Below are 21271 nucleotides of genomic sequence, written 5' to 3'. Positions count from 1 at the left end.
TTAAAGTTCAGAAAGCTACTTAAAAAAAAAATACTGAAGCTTGCATAAAAATGGTGATTTCTCCCCACATTACAGGGGAAATCCACAGAGCCAACACTGCAAAACAAAGCACCTTGTGAACATGAACACATGCACACATCAGACAAGAACAAACCCCCTTGTTCCTCTTCTGTGTGCTGAGCTTAATTAGTCCTTCCAAATCATTTCAAGAATGTCATTAGAATCTTCTAGGTGCCCAAACTCACCAATTCCTGTCTTTTTGCTCTTGCATAACACAATTAAAAGTAAGAACAACAGTAGTAATTAGTGAGAAATAGGAAGCATCCATCTACTGCTGAAAATGAGTCTGTCTAAAACTGCTTAAAAACCTGAAACATCCCAGAGCAATTTAAGGCAAAGGCATGTCTGAACCGCCCCCAACCACCAGGGCATTGTTAGAGCTTTTATGCCCATGTTTAAACAAAGGAGAATTACAGCCTACATGGCTCAGCTAAAGGTAACTCCTGTAAATAATGCAAGCTGGTCATCTAACATTCAGAAATGTAAAAAAGACAGGTTTCATTTTAGCATTTATGAAACGCACCAAAAACCTTCAAAGAGGAAGCTCCCCAGAGATCCTGCTGAGGGAGGTGTCCACATGACACAGGGCAGGACCACACAGAGATCCCAGGCTGCTGAAAACCTTGGGAACAGCATGGATATGTCACTGGGCTGCTTTTCCCAGACTGAGCAGCAGAATATTACTCCCACAAAGTGCTGTTCTGCAAAGTGCTGTGGAAACCAGAGCACAAAGGAAGTGAAACTGCCTCACTGAGAAATCCAGACAGAAACTTTTTTGTGCTTTCCATGCAGCACAGAAGCAGACACCCTCTCCAGAAACACCAACAAGTTCCATCTGCCTTCAGGGACCACCACCACGCACCAACAAATTAGCCAAGCAGTCCCTGCTGCTTAAATCAGGTGAGTAAATCCAGTGGACAGGGGCCTGGCACTATGACACTCTGCTTCTCAGAGGTGGCAGTGAGGAATTTTGGGGGAAAAAAAGCAGTTGTTCTAAATTTCAACACTGCAAAAGTCGAATCAAGTGAACCAGAGGCCTTCTAAGTAGAAGGAGCCAGCAGGCCCTCTTGGACAGATTAGTTTAAAGATAAAGATAACTCAGAGCATTGCACCTTCTCTGGTTTAGCATTAAAACCTCTCTGCTTTACAGCCTCACCGGTTATAGAAGTATAACTGCAGCACTCTGAGCCACCAAGCTACAGCAGGGCCTTCCTAAGACAGAAATCAAATCACCAGTTTGAAAAAATGCTCTTGTTAAATGACTTTGTAATTGTCCAAGCCTCCAGAAATTATTTTGAAATGTTAATTCAGTTCTGGGGGAAAAAAAAAAGAAAATAAGAGAAGTCTTTGAGTCCTACTACTTAAAGAGCATGTGACCTCCATACACCCACCCACATCTCTCCATCACTGATCAGCAGCTCTGGGCACTTTATAGTCAGGAAGAGCAGTGGGAGGAAGACAAAAAGTCTACTGGAAACACTCATTTGGACATGATAATTACAGGGGTGCAATTAATCTTCTGTTTCCAAATGATCAACTTTCCAGCCCTCCCCTTCTCCTTGCAAACTGGGCTGTGTTCAAGCAGTTAGGACAGAATCCCACAGCAGGTTGTGCACTTCCCCCTTTGCTTTGCAGCACCATCCTTGGGAGGGAGAGGAGGACAGAGGAAAAAGCAGAATTCCCCGGAGTATAGCTGTGCAGATCTCACTTTGCCTGTGGCAGTTTTATACCCGTTCTGACCTTCTCTTAGGCAATTCCACTTTCCCATTTCAGTGGGAAAGCACCCAGGGCCAAGGCTGACACTTTTACAATGCATTTTATGTAACAAAACCCGAAGGCCCCCTGGTGCAGGCTTCAGCAAGCGAAGTTTCCCAAGCACCCATCAGAGTCGCACAGCTCTCCACCTGTTGTATCAGCTGATGTCCCAACTGCTGATAGAAACAAGTTCCAACAGCCTTATGCCCAGTGCCTGCCCCACTCCAGGGATAATTTCCCTCGTGTTCTCAGCACTGCAAGCCAGGAAGGAGCTGAGGTGAGGTGAAATGTTTCTTATAAGCGAAGAGGCACTTTCCTCCTCTAAACTTGAGGGTGGTACAGGGAATACAGTCCTGAGAAGAAAAGTCAGGTCAGAGGGTGTCACCTCCTCCTATCAAAGACAATCACATTTTGCACTCCCACAGAGTCAAGCTTCATCTTCAACCCTACTGGGAGTCTGACCCCAACCACACCTTCTATAAGGCTACTCCAGTACTCAACTCCTTAACACGACCAAGCCTCCAGCTGACAGGGAAAGCCCACTCAAGGCCAGTTCAGCTCATAAGCTCTTGTGTCAACACTGCCTTCCAACACTGAAACCATCAGTTTAAAAACACACATTTGGACTCTTGCTGAGAATTTTATCGAGGCTGTAAAACTGGTTTGCACTGGAAGGCCACATAAGCCTGGAAACGCAGCTTTCCAGCTGGACAGCTGACAATATATGCCATGCCTGCTTGTTGGTGAGTAGCCGGCCAGCCAGCTGGCCTTGCCTTTGAGCTTAGCAATCTGGCAGGCTCACAGATTTCTGGCTCAGAGACCAAAACTGAGGGGAGCTTCTCAGAGTGACACTTCTCTGTTCAAAACTCCCCACTGACAACTAGCCAGGCTGCATTTTTCTTTTCTAATTGCCATCAAGCAGATGTGTCACTTAAGAGTGGGGGAAAAAAGCTGAAGTCTTGTTTACACAACTGTTTCTCTGAGTTAAATTGTTTCTCATAAAGCTTCACCAAGAAGAGGAATTAAGCAACCTACACACAGCTGGCATGAAATACACCAGAATGAGCTTAACCTCAGTCTCCTCTGGAGAGCACAAGATGGATTTGCACTTATCAAAGTCAAAAATACCCAAAATGTTCAGGAGGCAGTCAAAGACAGGCTACTTAATCCTCACTACTTCTGCTTCCATCTTCCTCAGACCAGGGAATATATCTGGATGGAGAGGATTACTCCAGGCAAACTCTTCATACACCTTCAGAAAACAAAGAGAGAAAGTTAAGACTTGCAGATGAGGCTTTGAGAACACCCCATGTGCACTGTAGAAGCAAATTAGCTGCATTTTATCATAAGAACACTACAGAACTTAACTACTCCTGCAGGTAGATACCACAAGCTGGGAAGCTGTAGCTGAGGAGTAAAATAAAAAAAAGTTTTTCTAAGGCATTCAGACCTCTGGAATGATTCTACAGCACAACAATCTTGTAAGAACAGATTTAACAATTTTGGTGTTTTTAAAAAAGAATACAGCATACATCCTGCAATTGCTTTACACAAAACAAGCAAAAAAAGTGACTTTGCAGAACTTGTTCTCAAGTTTACTGTTAAAGAGAGGTTCTAAAGCTGGTAGAAAAGCACAAATGCCCACCCACACCACAACAAAAGTAGCTGTGGAAAACAGTATTTCTGCTCATTCCACAACTGTGGATTCACAGGATTCAAGGCTGGAACAGGCCAGTCCCAACCTCCTGCAGGGATGTTAAATAAAATACAGCAAAACAAACCAGTGAATAATCAGCACAAACAAAGGGAATGTTTCCACAAAGTGATCCAAGCCAAGGCCCCTCCAAAAAGGCTGCTCTGAGCTTTGTTTCCCCAAAAGCAGCACAGAAAATGTCAACATGAGGAGGAAAACAGCAGTAGCAACCACCAAACAGAGCCCATTACAGCTGCTACAAAAGCTGTTCCCAGGAGCAAGAGGGCCAGACTTCCCTTTCTAGCAAAACAACTATGGAAGGAGATGTACTTGAAAACAAACCTTTAGACTGTTTAGGTTATTTTCCAGCCTCCCCAAAGGGACAAGTTTCTGAGCAGGTAAACAGACCTCACAAAGACACCACTGAAGCGTGCCACTGCTCCATTGTTTATAATTTGGACCACACAGCCACGCCAAAAAAACATTTCACAATGCTTTTCTTTGGTTAAACCAAGAGGGGTTTAATTCCGCTCAGTGACAGCTGTTTCAGTACCGGCCTCCAGTTCATTTGTAATTACTACTTACTTTCTCACTCAAAACAGCACCTCATCTGATTGGATACCAGTTATCTCTACGAGGTGTTTTCACATGGACAGTTACACGGCCAGCGTTATGCTGCCCAAATTGCCACTAATTCCCCTTCCCAGACTTAAGTTTTAGATCTTCTCTATTTATTTTGGGATGCTGGAAGAGCTCTGAAGAGTTTCTGGTCACCCCGAAGATGCAAATTTGGCCTCCTTGCACTTTACCTTCACCAGCAGTTGGGTGAGTTTCTCTTCACCACTGTACACAGTCCCGGAGACTTTCCCATCCTGCCAGCGTACATCTCCTGGAAGAGAGGGAAGAGCACACTGCTCACAAACACAGCCATTCCCAGCCAGTGTGGAAAAGCACACAGAAAATCACCTCAGTTATGTAGAGGAGGACTCAGCTGTTGAGATTTCCCTGAGTTTTGTGGCCCAGGAACAAGCTGTGTGTGAAGTTGAGCCTCTGGCATCGTGTGAACTTAGCAAACAGCAAGTAAATGATGACTAAAGAGTCAGCACATAACCAACATGTAGCTGCAGCAAGCAGTTACATTAATATGTAATCCGCTTAATCCCCATCAGTCTCCCCAAACTGCTGTTCAACCAACTGGACACTAAATTAAAGCCACCTTCAAAGAGCACCCACCACCACTGTAAGCTGAGAAGAGATGGAAAGGCCAAGTTTGCACTGCTAAAATCCACAGTGCTGGCACCTCAATTAAATTTCACCTAAACAGGTATTTCCAGGCAACTTCTAAAGGGGAGTGGAGAATTCAATGGGGCCTTAAGAGAAGAAAAAAAGAACCCAGTGAAGGAAGGAAACAATAACTTAAGAGAAAACACAGACAGAAGAAACATTAGCAATACACAGCAGTAGAAAAGAAGGAAGTTGTTCCAGGATACTCAACTATGAAATTGTTTGTTTCAGAATTTGAAGGAGATGCACTGTTCTAGCAGAAAATTCAAGGCATTTCTCAAATTTGGGATAGCAGCAGGGCAGTCATATCTTCTCTAGACAGGAAGTCACCCACATTTGCTCATTAGGAGTAACAGGTACACAAATCAGGGGGAACATATTTACATGAGAGAGGCAACTCAAATTAAGTGTCAGACACTGCTTGAGTGGACTCAAGCCAGAAGAACATCATCATGACTCTTCCTTAAAAGGCTTTTTCAAAGAACAAACAATTGCTCCTCTAATTGAGGTCATAGTCTTGGAAATTCCCTAACAATCCTACTTGGAAGTTGCTTGTGAATGTTTTCTGGGGCTTAATGGAAAATGCATTTCTGGTAAAAGTCAAACATCAAGGTAACTGCAGAGAAATGAAATCCAAAAAGAGAACTCCCTCCATGTTTCTCTTCTCCTCAGCTCTCCCATCTCTCCATCAGCCTAGAATTCCTGGGGAAGGAACAGAATTTCAATGTAGATACCTGAACACAGTATTTGAACTCATGGATCTCAGTCACGTCTAGAAGGAAAACAGACAAAAATTTGCAAGGGGACAAAATATTTAAGCTGAAACCATGAGGAGGAGTCCCTGGGACTCATTTAAGAAAGGAAGTGTCATGTTTGTCGTCTGAGCAGACCCACCTCTGCTGCAGTACAGACTCACCTTTTGAGCTGTACTCTTTCATCTTCTGCAGCACTTCAGGCTGGCTCATGCCTTGCTCTGGCAGTGCTTTGATATAATCCTTTTCATCTTTCAGGAAGGATAAACTGGAAGTGACATCATTCAAGGCTTCATCGATCTTCTTTTGAATCTAAAAAGAAAGAAGAAAGCTTATCAAACAATGGCACTGGTCAAATTCTAAATAATAGTTGAGTGTGTGCAGGACAGGACCCGCTGCCTACATCAGTGGTGTTGATGGAACAGACAGGAACTGCTCCACTGGGAGCTTTGACAACTTTCCTTAGTGCTTGAGAAAATAAAACTCGAAGAAAACAACCTATATTTTTATCCAGAAAACCTTTTTAAGTCACGGTTTAATTTGTAGGGGTCTTCAGATGCATTGGTTTGTACCTTGCCTTCTCTACCACCATACACACAGTTTAGAAACTCATGAAAACAGAGACACAATAAAGAAATCTCCACACAGACACAGTTCAGAGATTTCTTTCTTCCCACCCACATCTTGCACTCAGGAAACCCCAGACTTCTTCTCACAACACATACCAAAGTAAAGATTCTTTTTCCAAGCAACACAGGTGTTGGGATATTGACTTTTGGACATTGGAATGCCTCAAAGTCAAGGCCTCTTGTGAGCAACTGGTAAGTTATCAGGTATCAGCCTATCAAAGAGCAGAAAGAGGACACAGATAGGACACAGCAGGAGTGCCCTGGCACAGGGGAGCAGTGTTAGCCCTGAGAAGGGATATAGGGATTAAATAGGGAACAATAGGGATTAAAGTGTCCTTTTCTAACCGGCAGGCAAAAATAAGCAGAAGAGAATTTGTCTGATCAAGGGCTACTCAGTCTAGGAGGTGAAAGCTGGGGCACTTAACAGGACAGGGAGGGAATTTAATCCCTTCCAGAGGAATGTGGGAGGAATTGGATGACTCCTTCCATGTCCACAGCAAAAGGAAAAAAATTCGTCTGCGCTACTCTCTTTGGACAAAACTGCCTGGAACAGATCTGACCCCCAGAATCAATGCATAGATACACCAGCACAACAAGCAGCAGGAAGTGCAATCAAGTGTGATACCATCGTTTACGAGGTAAAAGAAACCCAGCTGTGCATTTCTTCATCCCAGAGTCGTTAACGTGCTAAAATAAGCTTACAGTCATGCTTTCAAGTTTTTATGCAAAAGCAAAAAAAAAGCAGCTCCCAAACACTACAGCTCGTTTGTCATTTTAATGATTACACAAAGTGCTGATATCCTTCTGCTAACTTTTGCTAATTGTTATCTGAGTCCTAAACTCATTATGGCCAGTTGCTTGGTTAAAATAAATACCCTTCCATGTTGCACAACAAACCCTTGGCTATCTCACACTTCACACTGTTTCAGAAGAACAGCTCCAGTTCAATTCTGTCTCTTCTTCCAGAAATAAAATTATTTTCTTAAAATCTAACAATGAGAAAACATTACTGGAGAATTCACTCATTCTTGGTTGATATAAATAGCTCAAAAGTTAAAAAGGCAGCATTCACTTTTTTCTGAGAGTGATACAAAAAGATTGGGTAGAAATTGTATCTATCATTAAACCAGGAGGCAGCAGAAGACATTCCAGATCTATATTCTTGGACCACTAGGATCATAGTGACCTGACAATGAAGATGCACAGAACTGTATATTCTCCAAGAGAGTTGAAACAAGGACCTGGAATAATCCTCTAAGTAGTTGTTCAAATACTTACTATAGCCCCAACAAATGGCATTTTTCTCAGCAGTTTAAAGAACTGTTTTTTAGTTCGGGATGTCAAACCTGAAAAACAAAAGGCAGAAATGAACCTAAGAAACAAAATAAAAGAAACTTCTGATGCAGCTCATGATCAAGCTCAGCATTCCTGACCCAAGCTGAAATAACACAGTGACCCAGGGGACATGGTGAGACAGATTCGTGAATCCAAGAGCAAGGTTTTCAGGGATGGACCATGCCATGGAAACATCTGGACTGCAGAACAGCAGCCATCTACAGGAATGAGTTATTTGACCTGCTTCCTTACTTACCTGGGAATTCGCACCCATGTGTGGAATTTTACAAGAAAAAGAATTCTTTCAGGGTTTGCTAAAGGTAAGGAATTACTATCATTTCCTTCCTCTTCAAACCAGAATAGTTACTAGAGAACAAGAACGGCAGTGTGAAACAGGCTCCCAGACCAAGGGAGGGAACAGGGACATTTATGATAATGTCAGCCACAACACGACGTGAATTTGCCCCATTTGATGCACCAGGAAGTGACTCAGGGAAGGGGGGTGGATGGAGGAAAGAGCAGAAATTCTACCACAGCCCAAAGACTCAAATGAGAGAAGCCACTGATGACAAGCACTGGAAAAATCCTTGGGTAGCTCTAAAGGCAGAAACAAAATCAGGATGACACAGATGCTTTATAGCCACCAAAAATGCCTTCCCAGTCCTACTTGCACACCAGCAGTTACAGGACACACCAAAAAATAACTGAGTTTAAAAATCAACCATTTTAAGACTTCGCAATTTTATCTACACTTTCCCTCCCACTTCATATATATTTCACTTCATATATACAACTGGAAAAGCTACCCAAGGACACTAATTAGCTCATTCTGTAGCAAATACTCGTTAGTGCTCTGATAATAACATTTCTGTTGCACATCTTAGTGTGCACAGTTTCATTAATAATTTTCACAGCAAGAAAAGACTGCAAACTCCTGAAAAATTCTGACAATCTAATCAGAACTTCTAAGAGTAGTCAATACTTTAAAAAAAATACATTGTGCAACAGTACAAATACTAGCCAGTAAGATAAGTGTCCTGAACAAAAGTTTCATACCAATTTGTTCCTTACAGACATTCCCACTGTTAAGCTACTCCCAGCTCTACAGAGAAAAGGCTCTTGAGAAACAGCGACACAGGAGGAGACATCAAGTTAAAAACGTGGCTATTTTTAACAAGCTGCCACCGGAGTGTAACCCTAAGGCCTGTGGGAACTGAAAAGCACCTCTGAGGGCATGGCAGGGACCTCAGGCCATCTCATGACCAGAGAAAACTGCAGGTTCTACAGAGTTCAGCTCCATTTCAGAGCTGCCAGTATCAGAAACCACTCAAAACAGGAAGATACTCCAGAAATACAAAAAAAAAAAATTAAAAGAAGAAAATATCCTCCCACCATCACATGCAATTACCTTGAACACTGAGGATGAAATGTGCCCCCAACACAGAACCAAGACCACGTCTCCTCCCCCAGCAGGAAGGGAAACAATCAAGTGTTGTTATCCAGATGCTTTGCAGCAGTGACAAAGCCCACAGGAGCCCAGCTCTCCATAAATCTCCCCAGGGTTTGGGCAAGAAAAGAGTCTTGTGACAAGAAAATGGTTTAGCCAAAGTAAAAAGGGAAACAAGGGAAAGGGAAGGAGACAGAAGCACATTCCATGCACTCTCTGAAGGAACAGGGGAGCTTCATTTACCAGACAAGCCTTGACCTTAATTTAGATGAGAGTTTGGTACATATTAGGTGACAGCAGAAAGCCTATTTTAACAAGTGTTTAGCCTTGTTCCACCCTCTTTCCTTCCACTGTCCAGGAACAACTCAGGCCCACCTCCCCTCCCTCCCAAGGTAAGAAAATCCCCTATTTCAAATACTTACTCTCAGGCTGGCAGAGGAAGCCACGCAGCCACACACTTAGAAGGGTGGAAGAAAAGGTCAACCCAATGAGCTGCCAGGGTTCAAGTCCATCACACCGGGCATTCACAAAGCCTGTGACTTTCTCCCAATACATCTGAAGGATTTCCTTGTAGGGAATAATGGCATCCTGTGCAAAGGAAAACTGGAAGGATATTGAGGAAAACACAAATGAAAACAAGTAGGGCATCAAAAAGCCTACTGTTGATTAAAAAGGTGCTTTTTCAGTATGCAGACCCCATGCTTTCCTTAACTCCTACAAATACAACAGGTAGGAGATAGTTTTCATTCACTTCCAGTCGAGTCACAGATAAAAATACACACCTTGAGAAACTTCAAATATTGAGAGAGAAGCACCAAGAGCAGATGAGCAAAGTAAGGTTCTCTGCAGAGCTTCAAGAACCACCACCAGATCTTACCACTGCCCAAGAGAAGTAACTGTGTTAATTTTTTTCTAAGGAATTATCAAGTAGTGAGTGAAGGTACCACAAAAACAGGTCTATTAAGTAACTTGGGCTGGATTTTTAATGAAGATGGAAGCACTTAGCAAGTCTTTAAGTTAAAGATCTAATTAGCACATTACACACCAAGGGAGGACAGGAGAGGAAAACACTGCTGCTGCCAAAATAACCCCCAGAAAATGGTGATGCAAGAACAATTACAATGTCAAACCAGGAATTACTGTCGGGACACAGCCCAAGTTCCTAATCAATAGCTTCAAACCAGATGCTCTTCAAGAGCATCAGAACAGGGCAAGGAAACTGGATGTACACAGAAGAAAAAGGACATTTCCCCCTAAACAGGGGTCTTCCATCCAATTCTCTGCGAAAAGGTTTCTAGAGATAAGAAGAATAAGCAAGAACAGAGCCCTCTTCCAAATCCCTCCTCCCTTTTGACCAGCCATCCAGCCCAGTTTTGCCCAGTTTTACTGGGGAGATCTTCACCCCGCAAACAACAGGGAAAGTACGCGGGGCCTTTCAAAAGATTTGTAACTAAACCTTGGAAGGAATAAATCCTTGATTCCTGTGCTGTTTGACTTCAGATAGGAACAGAGCAAATTTTCAGTAAACCACTAAACAAAAAACTGCTAAAACTTTGCTTCTCAGGACCCTTCACAAGTCTCACTTCTGGGTCAAGCCAACAACAGAAGCAGCATTTAATCAGCTTTTTTTTAGGGGGTAACATGTCATTCCAACACAACTGGATAGGCTACTAACAGTCTAAAAAAAAGCCAAGTTTTTCCAAATAATCAAAGGAGGAAGGCAGGTTTTCTTTTCAAAAAGCAACACTAATGAACACTCACTACTTCGGAAAAGCAGTAAAATGCATATAACATGGCAGAGTTTGAAAGTATTTAAGCAAGCCAAACATAAATTCCAGCAGAATTAACAGCATTTACCCTTAACAGAGAAGGGTTTAGATCCATGTCCTAGCACAGGCTGAAGGGACACTGAAGGGACTGAATTCAGCAAAAGCAGGCAGCACTCAGCTCTGAGAAGGCAAATTAGCACCTATTCACTTGGCAAAGGGCAATTAAAAAATACACCAGAGCCACTTCAGCCTCCAAAACACGGGGGCCCCACAAACCACTGCAATTAGGCAATGTCCCAGCTAATGAATGCCCAGTCCTCCAAGCCACTAAGCACACAGCTGATTTAACCTCAGAATTTAAGGGAAGAGCCACCTTTTCCAGCTAACCAGAGGTGGTACTTAAGTTTCAGTGAGTTTGCACAATCTTCACTGGCAAATCCCTGGAAATGCTCGTTTAACCAGCAACAATGATTTTGATTCTTTGCCTAGGAGGAAATGCTAGGATATCATTCAGTTTTGGAACCGTGCTTAAAGGATGGAAATAGAGCCACTAATGGGCTGGTGTCTTAATAGCTGTTCTCAACTCATGGCAAGCTGCAGCATCAAATATAAAGTGGGCTGTGCTTTTTTTTCCCCTGAAGATGGAGAATGCTGTAAGCCCTGACTCAAAATGGAACATGACCTTCTTAACAGAAGTCACTCCAGTCAACGGCCAAGTTAAAATAAATAAATCTGGCAAGCAATTGACCTCACTCTTGGAGAAAGCTCTGGAGAGAAGATCCCAGCTGACTGCACATTTTGTTGTCACTGAAACCTCTAAGCACTGACATACAGGAACTCAGTGGTATATCCAAGTTTTGAACAAATAACAGAAGATTTTCATTATGTGCATTCTAAGACATGGAAGAATTTCTTCCCCTTTCGAAAGCTTTAAAAAAACCCAACCTGAAATCAATCTGCAAGTGATACAGTTTGACCAGGTAAAGTTTTCTCTGTATTTCTCACTTTCCTTCTTCACTCATTTCATACTTGGAGAAGTTTGAAGGACGAGGTTGATCATTTTAGGAGGATATTAACAACTGGGATTAAAAATCCCAGTGAAAACTGGCATGGAAGATGAGTTAGTAGTGAATTACAATTTCTCAGATCGCTGGCTAACCATGCACTCCATTTTTCCCATGTGCTCCTTTCCCTGAAAGTATCCAGCAAGACATGAGAGATCTTTACCTTCTGAATTATTCACTTAATTCCACAGAAACCACAGGGCATTTAGAAGGTTGCATCCAAATGTTTTTATTACACCCAAGAACATGCTGGGTTAAAAGAGAGCTTATAAAAAAAAGAGGAAGAATAACTTTTTACATGGGCAGAGTGACAAGACAAGGGGGTGTTGCTTCACACTGACAGAGGGAAGGGTTAGATGGGTTATCAGGAAGGAATCCTTCCCTGTGGGGGGGGTTAGGCCCAGAGAAGCTGCGGCTGTCCTATTCCTGGAAGCGTTCAAGGCCAGGTTGGACAGGGCTTGGAGCAACCTGGTCTAGTGGAAGGTGTCCCTGCTGATAGCACGAGGTGGGACTGGATGATCTTTAAGGTCCCTTCCAACCCAAACCATTCTGGGATTCTCTACGATTGCAGTCCCATACCACTTCTTCATTTTACAGGGAGGAGGCAGGGGGAATAAACAGCTTCTGTGTAGCCCAGCCATCGGAATCCCTTCCCCTGCAGCCCTGGAGATGCTGCTCAGAGTGAAAAACTCTTACTGCTTCCCCAGCTGGGCTAAAGACAACAGGCTGACCTGATTTTAAACCTGTCTACAGAACAGAATTTCATGTAAGACAATAACCTGCTTATTTTTGAAGGCATCAAAAATTAAAGGTTTCCCTTCCCGTTAGAAGAGAGTAGATAAGCTGGTTTTATTTCTGTAAGAGAACCCTCCCCACACAAAAGCTTCACAAGACACAGGATTATTTCAGAAGCAGTTTAATAACCCAACTTATTAGCACACTAAAGAGCGGGGAGAAAAAAAAAAATCTCCACTGGAGGATTTGTTTTTAATTCGCAGAGCAGTAAGACAGACCCAGGTATCAGATAAAATACTAATTGCTATCATTAGGACTTGCAGTGCTCATTTGTACTGACATAATGCACTCAGCTACCTAAGCAGTTTCCATATTGAATTCTTAGCTGCACAGATTAGGAATACATCCTTTGTACTTTACTTCTAAAAGCCATTAGCTAGCTGAGCTGGTTCCAGGGATAGCCCTTACACCACTACAAAAGAGCACAAATTAACTGCAGTAATGCTCTTCTGTCCGAGATGATAGAAGAGGGAGAGGGGAGGAATGCCAAAGCTAATGAGAGCACATTTTGTATTTTTGCCAGAACAGCATTTCCTCGGCTGTGAGTTTTAGGACATAAAAAAGCTTAAAAGAAAAAAAAAGCACGAGAGAGAAGCAGAAAGGCAATAAACTGAAGAACCTCAGAGTTTTGTTACAAGTGCCTTCTGTTTCTGTGGAAATGGAAACACTGCCTGAGTTTACCTGTGACAAAAATGAGAAGAAAGATTTTATCAGCTGAACTTTCCTTCCTCCAAAAGAACGATTAAAGTGGGTTTAAAATGGGGCCACAGAATAAAAGTCGCTTTTAAAGGAAAGTTTATGTTATGCAATACCATGAGGCTGACTGTGGAAAGAGGAAGTGCTAAGATCAAAGAATCACAGAAAGGCCTGGAAGACACCTTAAAGACCATCTTGTTCCAAACTTCTGCCATGGGCAGGGACACCTTCCACTAGACCAGGTGGCTCCAAGCCCCATCCAGCAAGGCCTTGGACACTTCCAGGGATCCAGGGGCAGCCACAGCTTCTCTGGGCAACCTGTGCCAGGGTTTCACCACCTTCTCAGGGAAGAACTTCTTCCTAATATCCAATTTAAACCTGCTCTCTGTCAGTTTATACCACATTCTCAGCTTTCACTTGAATCCACACGGATTCCCAAACCAAGGACTCTCTGACCACTTCCCCACACCCTAACCTGAACGTCTGTATCTGCCATCAGCTTCCCTCACGTCCCCAGAGCTGAGGCAGGAGGTGGCCGTCACACAAGTCAGCACACAGCAAATCAAGGCCAAGGGAGATGGCTCCAACAGCACAAGTTAGGTCAGCTCCAATTATGGGAGCACGTGCAATACCGGTACTTCCACTGTAATTAAGGCCTCTGCTCCAATACAACGAGTTTTTCCGAGTAGAAGCTTCCTGACTGAAAACAAACCACAGAAAGCCAGCAAGGACACGGCAGCTTTGCTTATTTATTCTGCTCCTAAGCAGAAGGAAAGCTTCAATTAGCCCTGCCTTCACTGACACCTTGTTGCCTGCACGTGCTCTGTCCACAAAAGGCACATCTGACCAGCATAACCAGCCTGGCCACAGGGAAGTCCTGGACTCAGAGCCACCAGCCTGCCAACTTCCTACTGGAGAGCCGGGAATGGGATTGAGCAACACTACCCCAGCCTCTTCAGAGGGTGCTTATTGCTGTCTTGCCTACAGTGTTTTGATTCGCACCCCAGTAATGACTCTGTTCCTCCATCCCTCTCTGCCAACCCCAGCCTGACAAATATCTTTACATCAGCACCAGGCAGGGAATATTTGTTAGTCAGCTCCTAATTACAGCTCGAGGTTTGGACCATGTGGTGTCCATCCTGACCAAAGGATGTGGGCAGACAGAGCGACACTGGATGCATGATCTCTCAGAAATCAAAAATCATGAACTTTCGGATGTATGGGCGGAACTAAGTGAAATTAAAACCACATTCAGGCCACGCTCATCTTACCACAGGTCCCCAATACCAGTAGTTTCATCTGCCTTGTATTTATTTCCACCCCTGCCATACTGAAACTTTTTCTTTTTCCAGAATGACAGCAGTTTGGGGGGGTTTCTTTGGCCATGTACAATGTCTGCAAAATGAATGCATGAATATACTGTCCCACCAGCCCTGAGAGTTCAAGAGGAGTGGCTAAACAATGGCTAATTATAGCTTCAGCACAAAAACAAACAAGGCAGCAAGTCAGAGTAAGAACAACAGCATTCCAGCTTCCACTGCGGAGATGGAATGTAAAACTACCAAAACAAAATGGGAAAAGGCTGATTGGAGGCTCAAAATATGTATGATTTTACAGGAACCCAAAGGCCTCCAAAAATCAGGTGCAAGTTCAAATTTCATTTAACTCAAAATACACACAAGGTGTCGTGTTCACTTTGCTCACTTAGGCAAACCATTTTATAAAAGTTTCTGCAAACATCTAGGCACACTCCAGGCAGCACAGACCTCACAAGAAACAGGATCCACCCAATGGATGCTGCACATAAACTCATCAAGGATCTCTGTGGGTCACCAGCTCCAAGAATGTGCAAGGAAACATCCTCTGCTGACACCCACAATAATTAGGGTAAAAGAGGCACCCAGTTCCCGGCATGCAGGGGCTCATCTGGACACATATCATTCCTCCACTTGGCCTCCTCTCAGCCTCAGATCACTGCATGCCTTCTGGACAATAAAATGGGTGTTTCTTGGAAATATTTTGAGAGCATACACAGAGGCACCCGCAGCATTAAGACATGAAGTCTTGGCAGAAGCTCTCCAGAAGGAAACCCTAGCAAGGCAATTGTACTGGGAGCAGGCATCCATGAACAAAGGCAGCACCAAGCCCTGGCACAGCTTCCCAGCAGCGTTATGCAAGCCTTGGACAAAGCCCCCAGTATCAGCACAAACTGAATGTTGCTATTATCCATTAAGGGCTCTGCTCTTGGGCAAGTCCAACCATAGGGCAGAATCCTCAAAAATTATCTTATCAACACCAACACACAGAACCCTTCGACCCCTGCAATATCTGTCACATGCCCTTCCTGATATGGCATGGATAAATCTTGATGAGCAAAGAGAGACAAAGGAAATGCTCAGAACACAAAGGATTCTGACTTTTACATGCAAATTTCTATATTTCAAATATTTCCTAATACAGAAAACTGTACCACAATCACCACAGCAAATAGACCAGAACACCTGCTACTACATCAATTGGCAGAATCCTAAATCTCAGTTCATGCTCTAAGGGCAGGACTAAAACACATAGTAGGCCTGCTAGTACTTGAAAGGGAATGCCTTTCACTGCCTGGGATGCAAAGAACAGGAGCAATAGAATAGTAAAATCACAGACTCATTTGGTTCAGAAGAGATCATGATGATCATCTCATTCCATCCCCCTGCCATGGGCAGGGACACCTTTCACTAGACCAGGTGCTCCAAGCCCCTCCAACCTGGCCTTGGACACTTCCAGGGATCCAGGGGCAGCTACAGCTTCTCTGGATAACCTGTGCCAGGGCTTCACCACCCTCACAGGGAGGAATTATTTACTAATATCTAATCTAAACCTAACATTCTGTCAGTGTGAAGCCATTCCCCCTTGTCCCTTGTAAAGAGTCTCTCTCCACCTATCTTGTCAGCTCCTTCAGATACTGGAGGCCACAATTAGGTCACCCCAAAGCTTCTCTTCTCCAGGCTGAACAATCCCATCCTCCCAGCCTTTCCTCATAGCAGAGGTGTTCCATCCCTTTAATCATCCTGATGCCTCCTCCAGACTCACTCCAACAGTTCCACGTCCTTCCTGTGCTGGGCCCCTCCAAGCCAGAGGCAGTTCTGCAGGTGGGATCTCAGCTGAGCAGGGGCAGAATCCCCCGCCCACCCTGCTGCCCAGGGCACGGGGGGTTTCAGGTATGGCCAGCCATCACCCACCAGCACCCCAAGTCCTTCTTAGCTGTTCTGTGGTGGGAGCAGCTGGTGCAGAGGATGAGATGGAGACATCTTTTTATTGGCAGAGTTGTGTGTTTGGAAGAAGAGACAAGCAGAACCCCAAAATCATTACTCAGAAAGGGGCTCTACTGAATCCCTTTGACCACAGGAGTCACAGCAAGGCTGTGATTGCTGCCAGACCAGGCAAACCACATGCAATAAATGCTGTGATTAGGTTTATCTCCACACCACCAAACACTGCTGCAGAAATCCAAGGCGGGAAGTGAGTGAGGCGTTACCTCAGCAGACCCTTCCCTGCTCAGTGATTCAGACACAACTTCTAAGGATAGAAAGAGGATGAGAAGTTCTGAGTAGACTGGACATGAGCAAGACATGGAAAAAGAAAGATTTTACTCTGTCTAGGTAAGAAAATTTCCACACTGCCTTTTGCTAAGATCACAGGAAGGATGGCAAAGTGAAACCACAGTTTAGGAAAAACGCTATGTATCAGTGTTTCTCCAGAGGAAACCTCAGTCCCCAAGTACAAAGCCAACTTCCTAAGCTTTCCAGAAGCCATGAATCCTATGCAATAGCTTCTGAATAGTCTAGTGAATAGAAGAGCAGACCTGAGCAGGTCTTCAGGTGCAATAAGCAGCAATTTTCTTTGCAAAGCTTTGGCACAGAAGGGACTGAGGTGAGAACAGCCTCACCACACAGCATGGCTCCAGCAACCCCAGGCCAGTCTAGACCACCCCCTGCACAATTAGCAAAGTATTTACCCAGTGTCAAATTCTGGCAGCTGAAAGCAACCCAAACACAAGCTGTGCAGGCCCTTGGTGCTGTCCCAGGCTACCCATGGCAGCACACAGCTCCACACCAAAGCAGAAAGAAGCAACAGCACTTGGGTTCTTGGGAATGGAGTAACCAAGTGGGACAAAGGAGTGAGACAAAGATAATGTTTTGTTTATCACTCAGCAGCTGTGATTTCAATTTCCCTTGCTGATAGGGAAAAAATCCCAACCAAGCAACCAAAAAACCCCTTCCAGATTTGAGGAATTGCAAGATTCATGCCATGCCAACGCGGGCTAGGGCCAGCTATATTCCAAGCAGTCCTGAAGTTTGCTTCCAGATAAAAAATAATAGCCAATAAGCAAAGAGTGTCTCTAAAAAAATATATAATTAAGCAGCAAACACGATTTCTCTTAGCCAAATCAGCACCTTCACCAAAATCCTGAGGAAGATACCATTCTGCCCCACCCAAGTGAAATAAACACAGACAAGCGAAAACACCGTTTCTAATCCTCTCTACCCCGAAACTAGGTAATTGTGGGGAATAAGTAAAGCAGTGCATAAATAAGAGAGACACGTTTACGTAAAGGGTCTGAGCCTCGGGTGGGGGCCGAAGAGAGGACCTGACCACCCACCCTTGCACCCCGCCGGCGGCCGAGCTCGGCCAGGCATCCCCTGAGGTCCAACCGGGATCCCCCAGCCCACACCCGGCCCCTGCCGGCCAAGGCCCGGGCCTCGCTACCTCGCAGGCCGCGACAGGACACCCCTCTCTCTCTCTCCCCATACCGGCCTCGCACTCCCCGCTCACCATCACTCCTGCTACCGCCGGCTCTCTCCTTCCTTCTTTCTTTCCTTTCTTTCCTTCCTTCCTTACTCCCTCCTCCTCCTTCCCGCGGGGTCCCCGCCCCCCCCCCCCCCCGCCCCCCCCGCTCCCCGCTGGCCGCGCCCCCTCAGGGCGGAGGGGGCGGCAGGAAAGCCGCGCCCCCTCAGGGGGGAAGGGCAGCGGGAAAGTGGCGCCCTCACTTGGAAGGAGGCGGTAAAACCTTAAAAAAGAGGTATTTTTTGGTTAAAATAAAAAAAAAAACCAAAAAACCCTCAAACAAAAACCACAAACAAACAAGCCACCAAAAAAACCCAGTTTTTAAGTCCACCCTAGTTATTAATTATCTGGGGCTGGAGCCCCTCAGCTTTGGATCTGGCCTGAGAGAGCTCAGGGTGTTCATCTGGAGAAGAAAAGGCCCCGGGGAGATCTCAGAGCCCCTTCCAGTGCCTAAATGGAGCTCCAAGAGAGCTGAAGAGGGACTTGGGATAAGGGGGAATGGCTTTCAACTGACAGAGGACAGGGTAGATTGAATATCAGGAAGAAATTGATACATGTAGGGTGGTGAGGCCCTGGCACAGGTTCCCCAGAGAAGCTATGGCTGCCCCGGAATCCCTGGAAGTGTCCAAGCCCAGGCTGGACAGGGCTTGGAGCAACCTGGTCTAGTGGAAGATGTCCCTGCCCATGGCAGAAGGTGGGGACAAGACACTCCTTAAGGCCCCTTCTAACCCAAACCACTCTGTCATATCTTTTGAGAAGAGTTTTTGTTCTGCACAAAATATAAGGCAGGAATTACTAGCCACTATAGCATTATCCAGTCTGTTAGTTCCCTTAATCCATGGATTAAAATCTACTCTATTCTGCGTGAATCAGGTGGGACCCCTCATCACCTTCACCGGCCACACCTGGGGCTGTCCCACTACTCATCAGTCTAACTTCCCACACCTGGGGCTGACATTTACTTAGACCACAAGGATACCAAAACCAGCTGATTTGAAGGAGAAGGATTTGAAGGCTGCTGACTCCTGGGGCTATTCCATAAAATTTACCAGTGGGAAGAGTGGCAATAGCCAAACTGCCCAGGTGTTCAGGAGAGTTCTAAGAGGTTAAAGGTTTCTGTGGCCCCTAGGGTTAATTTTGACCTCATGATATAAAGGCTGGGTTTCAAACACTGCAAGTGGAACGTTGGGACCATCCTCATACAAGCACTGTGGTTTTTAGACATCGAGGGCAAACCTGACGAACACCCCAAGGCATTTAGGTTATGCAGAATAGTTGCAGGGGGGGAAAGGCAGAGATGGGCAGCAGCAAAAGAAGGGAAAACTTTTCACATCAGTAGTTCCTTGTGCAGTGACAGCAGAGCTTCAACTAAGGCTGTCTTTTGAGGGCAAACACACAAGCGGGTGCTCTGGTTGCCAGTAAGTGTGAACTCAACAGATACCACAGCAGCATTTGGCTCATTTCCCAAAAATTAACACCTGGAGCAATTGCAGCGCACTGTGCCATGGGGTGCTGCCTCTGCTACCTGCAGGACACACTGGAGAAACTGCCCTTCTCCTGGGAGATGACAGCAGGAGCAAATATTCATATGAAGCCATTTCTGGTTAATCTCTACAGAACACATCCTGGCTTTAGAATTTATAAATCTGTACACTCTTTTAGACAGAGCCTGGTGCAGCATTTTAAAATTTTGCTCTTAACCTCCCTCGCTTTTTTCTCTACACTCTTTTGAAGAAGATGCACAAGCATCAGCTCTTGGCATTTGTAGTTTGCTGTGTTACAAGCAGTGACTGTTTGTCTGCTGTCACTGTGCCATCTGAGCTGTCTCCTCACAGAAGATGGCACCTGGCGTAAGCCAGCAGACAGTACTTTTATCTCAAGCAAACTGCCCTCATGGGATTGTCTTTAGAAGCATGCCTAGACATTGGATGCTCTTTTTAGCAGAAAAGGGAGGCCGGAGATTCCCTCTGGTTCCACAGTGGTGCCTCAGTGCATTGGGATCCGTCCGTGTGTCCGCAGAGAGCGAGGGATGCCATTTCTGCCCCACGGGCTTGGTGCTTGGCAGGACCAAGTGCTACTGGGTTTCCAACAGGATGAACCCTTGGAACAGGAGCTGGGAGGACTGTGAGAATCAGGGGTCTGCGCTGCTGGTGCCATGGGATCAGGATGAGCTGGTGAAGGAAATTATAGTGCTGGGGATGTGGCATGGTCCTGGGGCTGCACCCAGGGGGGCTGGTGGTGCCGGAGGGGCTGGAGGCACCCATGGAAGGGTGAGGGGGTTCCCAGAATCCTGTGATCAGCCCCCCGACCATGTTCAAACCCCCCCGTTGCCTGTGGAAGAGTGCGGGGGACACGGGTGGGGCTCAGTTCTGGGCTGAGGACAGAGCCTGTTTTGGGGTGACCAAAACAGCATCATCACTTCTCCTTTCCCGGGACAGGAATTCCTAATTGAAAGCCTGCAGAAACCCACACGGCACTTCTGGATCGGCCTCTTGGTGCCTGTGGCCGGGACAGCCAGGATGTGGGAGAAAAGCTCCGGCCTCGACCAGGACCGGTGAGCGCCAGGGGGAGCGCTGGGGGTCAGGGGGAGCACCCCACTGTCCCCGAGGGACCCCCAGGGGTGACACCCGCAGGTTCCAGCTGGACCTCGGGAAGCAACCTGGAGCCTGTGGAACGCTCAAGGGTAATGGGATCGACCCTCAGAACTGTGACACGAGGCTGCATTGGATCTGCCAGAGAGAATCTGCTGAGATCTGAGCCTCCATTGCACCCCAAAACAAACCAGCATTAATGCAGGAAAAATCCCAATTCCTGCAGATCCGCCAGCTCCTGCGGGGATGGACAGAGCCGCAGCCGGTGAAAGTCTCTCTGAGGCGGGCGATGTAGGGAGAAATTGACCTAAAAAAACAAATAAAACCTAAAAATAACTTGGGAAGTTGCACTTCTGGGGTGAACATTGAGAAGAGGGAGGAAGAAAAAGTGGCATTTTAAGAGGTGTTTTGGTGCTGGGATGATCCAAGATTCAGCCGGAGTGGGGGGGGAACTTGAGACTGATGGTCCACTGTGTCCCTGCCTGTGTCCCCTGTGCTCCCCGCCATGTCCCCCCCATGTCTTCCCGTGTCCCTCTCTTGTCCCCCGTGTCGGGGGGAGGCCAGC

General features: G+C 45.6%; 1 protein-coding gene across 1 annotated transcript in view; it reads right to left on the bottom strand.

Moving 5' to 3' along the window:
* Window positions 1-18203, bottom strand: part of SGPL1 (sphingosine-1-phosphate lyase 1) — a 28155-nt gene extending 9952 nt beyond the window's left edge. The window contains exons 1-7 of the mRNA XM_017746178.1: window positions 18104-18203; window positions 9378-9558; window positions 7452-7519; window positions 5709-5856; window positions 4318-4397; window positions 2976-3067; window positions 2435-2483 (exon numbers count right to left, since the gene is read on the bottom strand). Of these exons, the coding sequence (XP_017601667.1) occupies window positions 2435-2483; window positions 2976-3067; window positions 4318-4397; window positions 5709-5856; window positions 7452-7519; window positions 9378-9558; window positions 18104-18106 (621 nt within the window). The 5' untranslated portion in view covers window positions 18107-18203. The remainder of the gene's footprint in view (window positions 1-2434; window positions 2484-2975; window positions 3068-4317; window positions 4398-5708; window positions 5857-7451; window positions 7520-9377; window positions 9559-18103) is intronic.
* Window positions 18204-21271: the final 3068 nt, after the last annotated feature.

Source organism: Corvus brachyrhynchos, unplaced genomic scaffold, assembly GCF_000691975.1.
Source record: "Corvus brachyrhynchos isolate BGI_N302 unplaced genomic scaffold, ASM69197v1 scaffold279, whole genome shotgun sequence".
Lineage (NCBI taxonomy): Eukaryota > Metazoa > Chordata > Aves > Passeriformes > Corvidae > Corvus > Corvus brachyrhynchos.
Note: the sequence above shows the minus strand (reverse complement) of the source record. Positions and strands in the feature narration are given on the sequence as shown.